At 41.9% G+C, this 12,565-nt stretch overlaps 1 protein-coding gene across 1 annotated transcript in view; it reads left to right on the forward strand.

The window, feature by feature from the left end:
• MYZAP (myocardial zonula adherens protein) overlaps positions 1-7,251 on the forward strand; it is an 84,180-nt gene extending 76,929 nt beyond the window's left edge. Inside the window, exons 13-15 of the mRNA XM_052807289.1 lie at positions 1,358-2,053; positions 2,696-2,918; positions 3,912-7,251. Coding sequence (XP_052663249.1) covers positions 1,358-2,053; positions 2,696-2,918; positions 3,912-4,049 — 1,057 coding nt within the window. The 3' untranslated portion in view covers positions 4,050-7,251. The remainder of the gene's footprint in view (positions 1-1,357; positions 2,054-2,695; positions 2,919-3,911) is intronic.
• The last annotated feature ends 5,314 nt before the right edge of the window (positions 7,252-12,565 follow it).

Consider the following 12,565-nt stretch of genomic DNA (forward strand, 5'->3'; position numbering starts at 1 on the left):
GCCTCTGTTCTGCGCAACTTCTCACACCCAGGCTAATGTGACGTACGCTTCTTGAATACCAAGTCATTTCTATCGTCAGGGTTTTGTGACGCAAGGATTGATGCTGAGCCTAGCTCAGGCGCCCCCAGAGCGCTGCGGTCAAAGCGCCATGGAGCCTGGCCCACCCTGCTGGGAGGCCGGCGCGTCCTCCCCTCCGCAGTACGCAACAACTGCTTGAGCTGACGGAAAACTAACGTCTGACCTCGTTTTAGGCTTCTGTGGATGTATGTATCAAAGCGAGTCCCTAGGGCTTGAGGTGAAATGGCCCCGGCGACCTCTGCGCCCTGAGAATCCCCGCCCGGCCCCCCCCCTTTACTCGGGGTGGTTTCTCCCGCACTGCCCTGGCCTCCCAGAGGAGGGGTGGCGAGACGGGGCGGGGCCGCGCCGCTCGCCTCAGGCAGCGGCCGCGTCGGCCTTCGCGTTCCCACCAAGGAGGGCCCTGCCGCGGCGCCGTCGCTTCCGGTAAGATGGCGGCTTCCGGGGAAGCTGCGGAAGCGGCGCCGGCGGCGTCGGGCCCGGGCGGCTGCCCCGGTGACAGGCGGTGCGGGGCGGCATGGCAGCGGCGGGCGGCAGCCCCGGCGCCGGCCTGCGGGGCCGGAGCCTCCCCGAGCTGCGGGAGATGCTGAGTCGGCAGGAGCGGCTGCTGGCGGACCGGTGAGGAGAGGCGGAGGGCGGGCGCCGAGGAGCGGGTCAGGCCTCCCGCCGGCTTTGCCCGTCCTCGCGTAGGCGGCAGAGGGCACACCTCTTGTCTAACGCCCTTCGGGGGCCGGTGGAGCCGCACGTACCTCGCAGGGGCCTCTAGCTTTTACCGGAGGGCGCGGGGCTGCCGCCCCTCAGCGCTTCCCCTTGGGCCTCGTCCCCGCCCGGCCCCTCGGTAGCGGCTCTGTCGCTGCGTTAGGCTGTGGAACCGCACCGCGCCTTCCTGGGCGGGCGATACCGTTCAAACGAAGCACGCCTGTGTGGTCTTACAGCCCGCGGGCATTCACATTGACGGCTGTATGGGTATTTCTGGGAACACGGACAGCAAAATCTGCGTGCTCCACTGATGAAAATACTGCACGTTGTTTGCGCACGGCGCGTTTCAGAGCAGTAGTTACATCTTTGGGCAGAAAACGATGTAATAAGTGCTTTATCACAGTATACATCTGAGGCTGCAAGTGCTTTGCGTCTTGCCGCTTTTCGGAAATCTAGTATGTAAGAAAGAAGCTAATGTTAGAATGAGACACCTGCCCCGGTAACTGTTCTAATAAACTAGTTCTCTATCTCAGATTGAAATAGGATTGTTTATACCCTGTTAAATACTTTTTTTTTGCTTTAGGAAATTCATTGCTAGGCTTCCAGATAAGGGTAAGAAGATCTCCGATTTTGCTGAAAAGCTGACGCTTGCCATTTTACAGGAGGAAGAAGTGGCAAGGACGGCTGAGCTGTTATCTGCTGTCAGGTTGGAGTTTCAGGTGAAACAGGAGAAGATTAATACAAGCAAACAGCAAGTTAACCTAAACGAAGACGTGCTAAACCGTGATGATTTCTCAGTCTTTAATGAAAACTCTAATATTAAAGAAGTTTCTGAGATTGCTTCCCAAAGGCAGGAGGCAGAATGTATTGAGCAAGATGCCATAAATACCGCCCTGGAAAATCAAAGGACTCGGAGGAAAAAGGATAAAGTAAAGACTGTTACAAAAGGTCAGAGTCTTTTTTGTGACATCGTCTCCGAGTCAGCCACAAGCAGTCATCTGACAAATGTTCAGCAGGTATTTCACAGCAATACTGAGGATGGTACAGAAAGTACAGGTGCTTTGGATGACAGTAAAGACGCGTTGACTGATGCCTTTCAAAAAGTTACAATTGTAGATGGGGATGATAGTGAAAAAGTATTGGAAAAACAGCAGAATGTGGCTAAACATAAGGGCAATATCTTTGGAAGCCTGCACCCCAAGACACCACATTATATTGAAGTTCTAGAGTCTAGAGCCAAGAACCCAGTCATTAAAAAAAGCAAATTTAAAACAAATGTGTAAGTATTATGGAATAGAAAAACCTTTTGTGAAATAATTCGTTTGTATAAAATTGGAAATGGTACAGAACAAGCATGGTGGGTTTATTTCCTTCTGATGATTAAACAGATTTAAAGTCATATGACATGCAAGGTTAATATGTTGGCTCTTTAGCATTAAGTGCCACAGGATCTCAATATTGAGCAGTGGTCTAATTCTACCCATTTGAAACAATTGTCATGAATCTTCACAGAGTTTCATAGCTTAAGCTACAAAACTGTTAAAAAATTGGCAAAACTTTCTTGTGGATCGATTCTAGAACTTGTAGAACTTTAATAGCAGGCAGCCTTTTGCTTTTCCTGCTCCTCTAGAGAAATGACAGTGTACTGGACAGTTTATACTTTGTGTGACTCCCAAAGCATTGCTATTTCATGCTTGCTAATTAATTGGCATACCTTTTTTGTTCACTGTCGGGAGTAACTTGCAATATTGTCTCTCTGCAGAGAAATCTTTTTAGTTTTTCTGAGTGCTGCTTATGGTGTCATAACACTTCAGATTTCTTTTCAGCTCTTACATGTTGAAAATAACAAGTTTTAGAATGGAAGTTGTTCGACCTCGTGCTGCAAATTTGGGTCACAACTTTTATGTTTTGTCTCTTCCAGATTATCAGGAGAGCAAAGTGGATCATCGCATGGTTCCTCATCCAGTCAGTCACCTGGGGGATTTGGCTCTCCAATCACTGCTGAAGAAAAACGACTTAGAGATAAGAAACATTTGAATGACATCACAGCAGCTCGGCTACCACCGCTTCACCATTCCCCTGCTAAGCTATTATCCATAGAGGAATCCATAGCAATTCAGATACAGCAAAAAGAAGCTTATGAGGTACGAATTTACGATTTGGTCTGAAAAGCAATTATGTAATTGGGATCACTCCTAGAAAAGAAAGCATAAAGGGATCATTCCATACTGATGAATTTGATGATGAAATTGAGATGGGCAGACTTTGAGGAAAGGCACTTTTTCTTTTATTTGTTTCTTCTAATGATATAATTAAATAACATATTAATCCTTTCTGAAACCATTATTCCTGCATTAAACAAAATCCAGTGTGATTTTTCATGTATTGATATGCTAACCCAATTGCACTCACTTCATCTCTGACTAGAAATTTAAATTTATACTTTGCCTATTAGTCTTTAAATAGTTTTTGGCCCTTGCATGAATGAAGGCCTAGCAGTATTTGTCATTCTTAAAATATGCAAGTATCTGCAGTTTCCTTTATTTATGCTGTGCCTGAAAGATCTGAGTTCTGAGGTTCTTCGAATTCTGTTGGAATGGATTTTGATTTTGACTTTCCAGGTAGTGCCAAGCTAGTGTTTAAATTAGACGCTATCGTAAAAGTGTTTGTTGCTGCGTATTTTTTTAAAAGCACTTGCTAATTTAGTCATTTTGACACTTTAATGGAGGTAATTTATTTGGAAAATGGAGACAGATTTTTTTTGCTGAAGTTGCTGAATGACAAGCATTGCTATCGCTACATGGTGACTGTGCACAGCTGCTCTCTTCTGTGGACTGATTTTGTTCTGTTAAAGCTGACATTAGCATCGCAGGTGAGGATGGCCGGCCACATGGGGAATTTCAACTCCTATAAAAAGGTCTTAAAATATTAATAGCACGCTTATGTATAAGTATGAAAAGAAACCTGAAATTTCTTTGCTAGTTACTAAAGCTTTTAATTAAGCCCACTCTGGAATTACTAATATTATTATGTCAAGTTTATACTTCAGTGTATTAGTTTTTTTCATGACCAGGATAAAAATGACAAATGAACACTTTTTCTAACTTGTGTCCTTTTTTTTTTTTTCTTTTATATAGGAAATGCAAGCCAGGCTTGCAGCACAGAAGCTTGCAGAGAGATTGAATATAAAAATGCTCAGGTTTGAACCAGAGGGGGAGGCCTCATTGCAATACAGAGAAGTGAGAGATGAAGATTATTTTTCCGCAGAGGACTGAATTCAAGAAGGGGTTTCTGAGGATGAGCCACGTAACTGATCTTTATGCCGTACTTCTTAAAATGCAAACCTGGATATTGAGAATGCTTGATCTAGTCAGTTTTTTCTTAAAATTTTAACATTTCAGCTATGGGAAGGGCTCATTAGAAACCCTATAAATATATGTGTTATTAAGTGGTAACCCCAGTGTTATCTGGGGACTGTTTTTTGAGCGCTTGGGGCAGTTAATCCTTGTGGAATGCCCCATAGTTTTCAGCTACAGCAAAGTGAGCTCTTTAATATGCTTTTGCAGGCTGTGATGAGTCATCTACATGAGAAGGTTTCTTCTGCACAGAAATGTGATTGCAGAGGGCATCGGCACAGATGTCCGTAAAGTAAGCCAAGGTGCCTGTGAAATGCTCACATGTGTGAAAGCTCTTGTCTTGTATAAATATGAGATACTTCTGTTATCTATTTAAGATTATCTTGCTTTTACCGTATGGTGAAAATACATGCCCAGACAGCTACAATAAATATGTGATAGTTAGGCTGTAAGTTAGCTTCATACCACATGAGAACTTGTTTCTGTGCCTGCACCTTAAAATAACACTTTCTGCCCTTATGTTGTAAATAGGTAAGAATTTCAAGTTATTTTGTAACTCAAATTCTGTTTGGGCTTTAAGGGACTCTGCTGTTTCATTTTTTGGTTATTACTGCAAAGCACATCAAGAGATCAAGTTAATCTGAGGACTTTAATATTTTTATTAAAGGTCTCGGTGTTCTTCCATGGTTTTGTACACTGCTTTCATACTTTGGAATACTATTTTTTCATAGCCCGATACTGTAAAGATTAAGAGATCCATCCTCTGGTTTTCTTGGAGAAAATGTTCTGTGTATTTTGAAGTTTTAGCTGTTCTTTGAAGATAAAAAAAGAATTATTCCTTACAATAACATTTTCTGCCTTTTAATATGAATTTTGAAAGATAAGGAACACACCTGAGAAGTATTTCTCAGTGATATTCCACTGTTGACTAGGATATTCCAAGCCTAGTATGAGTTCGGTTCTAAAAAACAAACCTCAGAGATTCCTTGTATAGCCTGGCAACACCTGTTTTCCAAGATGCTGCAGCAGCAGTGTGTGCAGGGCAGCAGTGTGTGCAAGGCTGTCCCTGGATGTGTACGTATTCCTGCAGGAATGGTGTCTCTGGAAACCAGGGTTGCTCAGTCATTCAAAAAGCTGCACGATATCATCTAGAAATGGGGGATGAAAGTCTCTGCCACTTCTTGAGTGCCTACAGCACTTTACTAGCAGGCAGTAACTCTCTCCCAAATGCTCCACAATCTCTCCCAGGCAGTCCCTGTGGCAGAGTCCGTACACTGGCTATGCAGTTTGACAGGTGGAACTGTTGCTAAGCTAATATGTGGTATATTTTGACTAGGTCATCTGTGATGCCACTTTCCTGTACCCTTTCCTCTCACAGGTTTCTTGTTCTCATTGTTCATTGTCTTCTCATCAGCTGTCTGCTCTTCCCTTTTCCTCATAAGGCTTACCTTCCATCACTAAAGCAAATTCATATTCTGCATCCCTGCACCACCCATTCTCTTTCATATGACATATCGCTGCCTGTGTCTGCATTTAACTTGGGCCATGTGTCATGCATCCTCCTGCCACTGCTATCTTCTCTGGCTTTCTGTAACTCCATCTAAATGTCAGCTGTGCACCTGGGCACCCTCTACATACCTCAGTCACTTGAACAGCTCACAGAGACCTGAATGTCTTTGTGTTTTTGCCACAGCTGCCCTACTGAGGCTTTTCTTTCTTAGTTCCTATTTTGGTTTCAGACTGTGCAGGTGTTTGCCACTTCCAGGCCTTATATCTTCCATTTTACCACCTTTTCCTGTTTGTTTTTTTTTTTTTTGCCCTCTCTTCTGTGCTCCTGCTTCATCCTTCCAGCTTCTCACCATCACTTGTCTTTGTTAGCACTATTTTGTGGCATGTTTTCAGTCATTCATATTCATCTGTCAGCATCCATGTTGGTGACCCATCTGATCCTCAGCTGTATCTATTTCTGCCTTCAGCATGTGGCTTTGACTCCACAGGCCAGGGGAGTGCTCTTCTCTTGTGGATGCGGTTGGTCTCTCAGATCATCATTGTCCATGCTACCACCTGCTCATCAGCTGGGTCTTATCATCAGTCCTCCCATTATTTCAGTCTGTTGTACTGCTTAAGGACGAGAGGCCTCAGAAGTGTATTGGCTTTCCCTTTGCTGTTGCATGAAGCACAAGTTACCACTTCTAGGCCTGTATGTGTTTTTCCCCCTTGTTAATATCATCGTCCTTGTCCCTGTACTGACTGTGCTGTCACACCTTTTTAAGTTACTGTGTGTGGTTTTTCCATGCTGGCTTTTCTGTGCTAAAGGAATTTACACAAAGCTACACAGTTAAGAATTTGTCTTCTAGATTACTGAAATCTAGCTCAACATAGGCTTTTGCTGACCGCTCTTGTATGCTACCTAAAATTATGTTCTTTCCTTGTGCTTTGAAGGCTTACTTTTGCGCTCTAAACTTTGTGAAGCAGAGGCAGTTTTCTTGGTCTGTATTTTGATAGTATTCAACATGTTGGGGCTTTGCCACAGTGGATCCCCTGAATGGGCAAACTTCACCCTTAAGGGGGGAAATCATCACTGTAGTAACAGGTGAAGTGCATTACATATTTGTTATACAATTAGCAGCTGTTCAGCACAGTGCTGGGGCAGTTCTTGTGGAAGAGAGTGCTGCATGAATACAAAACCAAGCTTAAGGTATGAATATTAAGTTATTGATAAAGGGTTTGTGTTACTGCAAAACCTGGAAGCTTTCATGGGGGGTTGTTGGTCCTAGGTTCTGAGCACAGGTAGGTACTTTGAATTAAGATTTTGTGCGTGATAAGAAAGCAAAGAGTCGGGTATAAAGAGAGACCCATGTTAAGGAGGATGTGCAATCCAGAAGGTTGTAAAAAGGTAGAGAATAAGAGGATGAATCATGGAATGGTTTAGTCATACTGAATTAAGTTTCTGATCGAGTATGGTGTTGCTGTTGTGTATTTCACTATTCTCCAGTTCCAGAACATTTAAAAATGTATGCTGAGAATTGAGGAGCTTGCTCTCTTTTTTGGGAGTGGACTGTTTTATTGGAGTGGGCTGTTAACCCAGTAGAAAATAAAGAATTGATAATATGTTTCTGAAGTTCCTCATGTGAATAATGTTTTGTTTTGACCGTGTAAAGTTTGCAGTCACATTTGGGGGAAAACTGGAACCTTTTGCTTCAGTGCTCCAAAAGGAAAACACTGGAGATGCAGTTAGGAAACAGTTGCTGTATAGGGAAAGAAAACTTTTGGAAATGTAAATGGATGAGAAAAGATCTGTAAGACCTAAAGCTGGGCAATCATGCAGGTCTGAAAGATGGCACAGAGACAGAGCTTAAATGGTGTCCTGCAAGTCTGAGAGCTACATAGCACGTGAGGCAGGTATCTGCAGCAGCAGCTGTAGTCCATTGATTTTTGCATTGTTAGGACTACCCAATCCCCAGGCTGCACAGAAGAAAAGCGCTGTAATAGAGTTTCTGTTCACAGCTATAATCTTTCCTGAGGGAGAGAACATGCTCTCTGGTTTGCCAGCTGTGGTGATAACATGATCTAGAGGATTTAGCAACTTAAAAATTTATGTTAAGTATTTGGGAAATAACATTTGAAAGGAGAAAGGCCTAAATGCTGCTTAATTATTTTGGGGGACTATAAAAGTAAGTAAGGGTAGAAAAGATGCATAAGCTTTTCCTGGTTTTTAGACTTAGACCTAGCTGACAGGTCAACAGTTCTGTTAGTAAGTTTTCTGTCTGATGGCTTGTAGACTGCTTCTAGGGGCCATGCGATCGAAAAAAAAAGTCAGTGACAGTAAGCTGCAAGTTCCTGTGTGGAGGAAATGGGGCCTGCAAATTGAGAGAATTTGAAAACCATGGCTCTGTGCAGTGAAATTTCTGAACCTGCCACAGGGATGCAGTATCAGGAGTCAGGGAAAAGAATATCCAGATGCTACGGACAGATAAATTGAAGCTTGAGCAGGAAGCCATGGCAAAAGCTGGTCATGCTCCGTGAGCAGCCCCGAGCAGTAGTTTGGGGGTTTCTGTTTGGAACTCGCAGACAATTCCCGTATCGCAGACACACCACAAGCTGGCAGCCTTTAGCAGTCTCACGGAGGAGGTAAGACCTGACTGGCCTGAGTTGTAGGTGGAGGTCTGGCTGGCCAGTTGTTTTGTGTTGTGTACCATGCTGGGTTTTGCCAGTGAAAATGATCTGTAGTGGGACCCTGTTCAGAACATTTTTTGGCTTAATTTGAGCGGCATCTGGCTCATCTGCCTTTAGCAAGTTAGTGCCTGCAAGGAGTGTCCTTGGGCCAGGGGAATTGCAATGAATTCTTGGCCTTTTATATCAAATGAATGGCAGAAAGGGGTCAGGGAATGGGAGTCCAGTGTTGGACGAAGCTGTGCCCTACCCTGTGGACTCTGTTGTAGGAAAAGGTGGCTTTTCTCTTCTTTGCCAGCCTTGCTTGTTTTTCAGAGCAGTATAAGAAGGAAGCGCCATTTCTCCAAAGTGTCTTGTAAGGACAAATTTTGTAGGGAGTAGATCTTGCGTGGTATGGTCTTGTTTCAGGGAGGCGCTAATTGAACTGTATTTTTCGTGAGTTTGTGGTTCAAACCACAAAACTTGTTTTGTTGCAAGTCGACTGCTCTTAGGGTGGTATGTGTGGAGATCACCACTGAGATTTCCTGGTTTCTTAATGTTTGTTTTTAGGTTGTGAACTCCCACAGTTCTGGGAGGGTAAGGGAAGTAGAATAGACAGCTGTGTGAAAACAACATTTATTTTGCTGTGGTATTTTTGTCTTTTTCAGTAAACTAATGATTGTGTTTTATTCTTGTACTTCTGCAGTGCTGTGTGACTGCTGACGTTGTGGCAGGCAAATGTTAGCTGACTGTAGTCCAAACATTTTACACTCACATTAACTTTCTGTGCGATATGAGTGCTTAACTCCATTTGACTCCTTTGTAAATACTGTAATTATTATTCCATATGTATGCAAAGCTTTAGAGGCATTTAGTCATCCCTTGTTTAAAGCAACTGTTTTGATCATTTGGTTATTAAGACTTTATTAAATTGGCCCTTGATTTGGTGAAGCATGAAAGCATGTACTGAAGTCAAAGTTTGATTACTCTAGGAACGTTTATGTGCAGGTGAACTGTTGAACTGGGATATTGGCTCTGTGTTTTGTTTAATCTCTGTGTGCAAGGGAATTTGTGAGTAAGAGTTGCGAACCAATTACTGAATGTGAGGAGATGACACAAATGAGCACACTGAAATGTGTGTGGGAAGCAAATTGATTTTCAACTTGCTAGAATCATTGAACTAAGTATTTCATTTTTTATACCGAAATATGAGTGAATGTGTCCTCCAGCAGTAAGTATAAGAGAGATTTCTTGACAGGGAAATTTATAAGAGTTTGTACTAAGTGACACCCTCATTGGTTTTCTTCCAGGTTTGATATTGGGGACCATAATTGCATCATGCACGAATTGGCACATCTCCACTGAAGTCATGAGGGAGATAAGTGGGGCCGTAATGCTTAATGAACATATTCATATTTCCTCCCTCTATCCACACAGCTGGTATTATGTAGTTGCTTATCAGATCAAGGCAGTGATATAATGTGGCAAGTAGTTGCAGTCCAAGGTTTTGCTGAGTCTCTAAAGCTGAGCACTTGATAGGAGATACTCTTTGTACACTTCTGAATAGAAATTTCAGTTGCAAAATTTCTGTCCATGTTTTTCATCTGATGGTTTTTTTTCTGAAAAATGTTTTCCCAATTTTTACTTGGTGCTCGTAACATATACATTTAATTTACTCAGAGATTAGTCAGACAGTGGTGGGAGTACTGCAGCTCTGGTTATAACAGCATGTGATCTCCTGCATCCATCTCTGAATTGAAACTATCACCTGCACTGCCCTCCCAGTGCATGCAGGTTGCATGCAACCTGTGCTGCAATGAGCACAAATTTTGTGACAAAACTTGTGATTCTGCAAGAAGCTATGGGATTTCTTACTGCGCACACAGAATCACACTTGAATCTGGAGGTGCAACGACGCCACTTGTAGAAGATCTCGGTGAGGGAGAACAGCTCTCGGCAAGGCTGAATGCTTAGCTATTAGGGCTTTGTCTGTTAGGTGGGTACACCTTCCCAAACTGACAGTGTAGGGAGAGAAGTAAATTACATAATGAATGAGTTTTACATTTCCTAGTCATTCAGACTATTATCCATTGAAGTCGCAAGGTGTCCATCTCTTACTGATTGATTAGAACGAAAATGGGTAACATTCCTTACCAAGAGAGGAGTGTTACTACCCAAGTACTAACATGAAAACGTGAAATGGCATTGGCTCTGTTTTCTCCAGCCATCTTATATTTCTGCTTCCATTTATATTGAGTTAACATTGATTTTCTTCTGTTTTCTTACAAATCTTTAAAAATAAATCTCCCAGAATTTGCCTACAAACCAAATGAACCAACTGGTTTTGGGCAACGGTTTGCATTTCAATATAGGAAATCTTCAGAGACTGTGAGATAAGCTCTTTCTGTTTAAGTCATTGTTACGAGTGGCCTGTGTTGTCTCCTGGTTACTATAAAAGTCTCAATGTAATTGTGGTTTCCAGAGTTACAGATCCATCAATTCCATTTGTAATTATGTGTGAAATTACTTTGTCATTGGCTTTCCCCCTGCTTTTTCCTGAAGGGGGGGAAAAAACCCCAGCACAGATTCACAAAATCTTCATTATATGCAATAATATTTTCTTTACTGACCGAAGTTATTTCATATTGGTTAGAAGTTCTTATTCCCTGGTTTCACACGTATTTCTCTGAGCTGCTTTAAATTGGCATTGTACTGATTATAGTACTGCTTAAATGATAGCTGATGATAAATATTATCCTTGCACAGACATTGGGCATCATCATGTGTCATGTCTGCAGACCAGTTTTTTGCCTGCACGGCAGATTTTTGTGGCTGTGAGCCAGGAATTTTAATGAAAGAAAACATCAAAGATGCAGAAGAAATGAGAATATTAGTCAAGGAAGATACACAGTGATGCTCTCTGATAACCCCTGGTAATTGACATTAGAACTATGTGGGAGCAACTTAAATAAACATCTGGACACTGAGTTTAGACATTTCCAGTGACAAAACCCAGACAGATCTTCTGGACTTGCAATAATAAATATTTCAGCGCAGTCCACATGAATCAACTTAGAATTCTGTTTTCAATTATTCTAGTTTTATAAATATATCATAGTTAATTATTCAGGGATAGAATTTCTTTTGAAGATAAAGGAATTTGATGTTTACTTCATTCACATAAAGTTCCATTTTTTATTTATATCAAATTTACTTCTGTTTGTACAAAAACAATAGTGCAAGCTTGCCAAGAGCCATTAAAGCAGAATGCAACTGAACTTTTCCTGGGGTGGAAGGGCCTTTTCTGAAAATCCTGGTGGTGCACTGTAATTCATTCCAGCTATGGTAACCACTTAAACTGTGCTGAAATGAAAATTATAAATAATCATTTTTAAAAGTTATTCTCAATATTTTTTAAGATTCTTTTCTTTTTTTTTTTACTTTTGGTAAAATGGTAGTGCTAAGAACATGGTATCCCTTACAGGCAGTGAAGAGATGTTTATGTGTACCGAAGTATTTAAAAGAGGTAGCAATGAAGCTACAAGACTGAATGAAACACTGGTTGCAGTCCAGATCTGATCCTTACAGGCAGCGAAGAGATGTTTATATGTACCAAAGTATTTAAGAGGTAGCAATGAAGCTACAAGACTGAATGAAACACTGGTTGCAGTCCAGATCTGATCCTTACAGGCAGCGAAGAGATGTTTATATGTACCAAAGTATTTAAAAGAGGTAGCAATGAAGCTACAAGACTGAATGAAACACTGGTTGCAGTCCAGATCTGATCCTGATGTTACAACTGTGATGAGGGAATGGCTAGTAAAAGCATGCTCAGATTTTATGCAACTTTTATATTCCTTAGAAAAGCCTCTAGTGTGGGCTATAATTGCAAAATCACTTATTTCAGAAGGAATGAATCATGTCTCTGAGGTTGAAGAGTTATTTACACATTATATTAAAATTACTACATTTGTGCTTTATTTTTTAAATTATTATTAATTTGAGACTATCTGTATCTCTGTTGCCAGTGGCCCTGGACAAGCTGAGGGATTGTTCTGAAGAGAATTCAGGATTTAGTAATCTTTATTGCCACTTTCAGTTTAATTTATGCTTCCCCACAGCCCAGGATGTCAACATCAGCACGTGTTCCTACAGTTTCCTACCTTAGCTGTCGCTAGCAGGAGCACTAGTGTAAGCTGGCTGCCAATGTTGTTGAGCCACTGGTTGAGTTATGCTTTACCAACAGGTTAAGAAAGTTTTAGCAAACTGCTGCGTTAGCCTGA

The sequence above is a fragment of the Harpia harpyja genome, chromosome 14 (assembly GCF_026419915.1).
Source record: "Harpia harpyja isolate bHarHar1 chromosome 14, bHarHar1 primary haplotype, whole genome shotgun sequence".
NCBI classification, from domain to species: Eukaryota; Metazoa; Chordata; class Aves; order Accipitriformes; family Accipitridae; genus Harpia; species Harpia harpyja.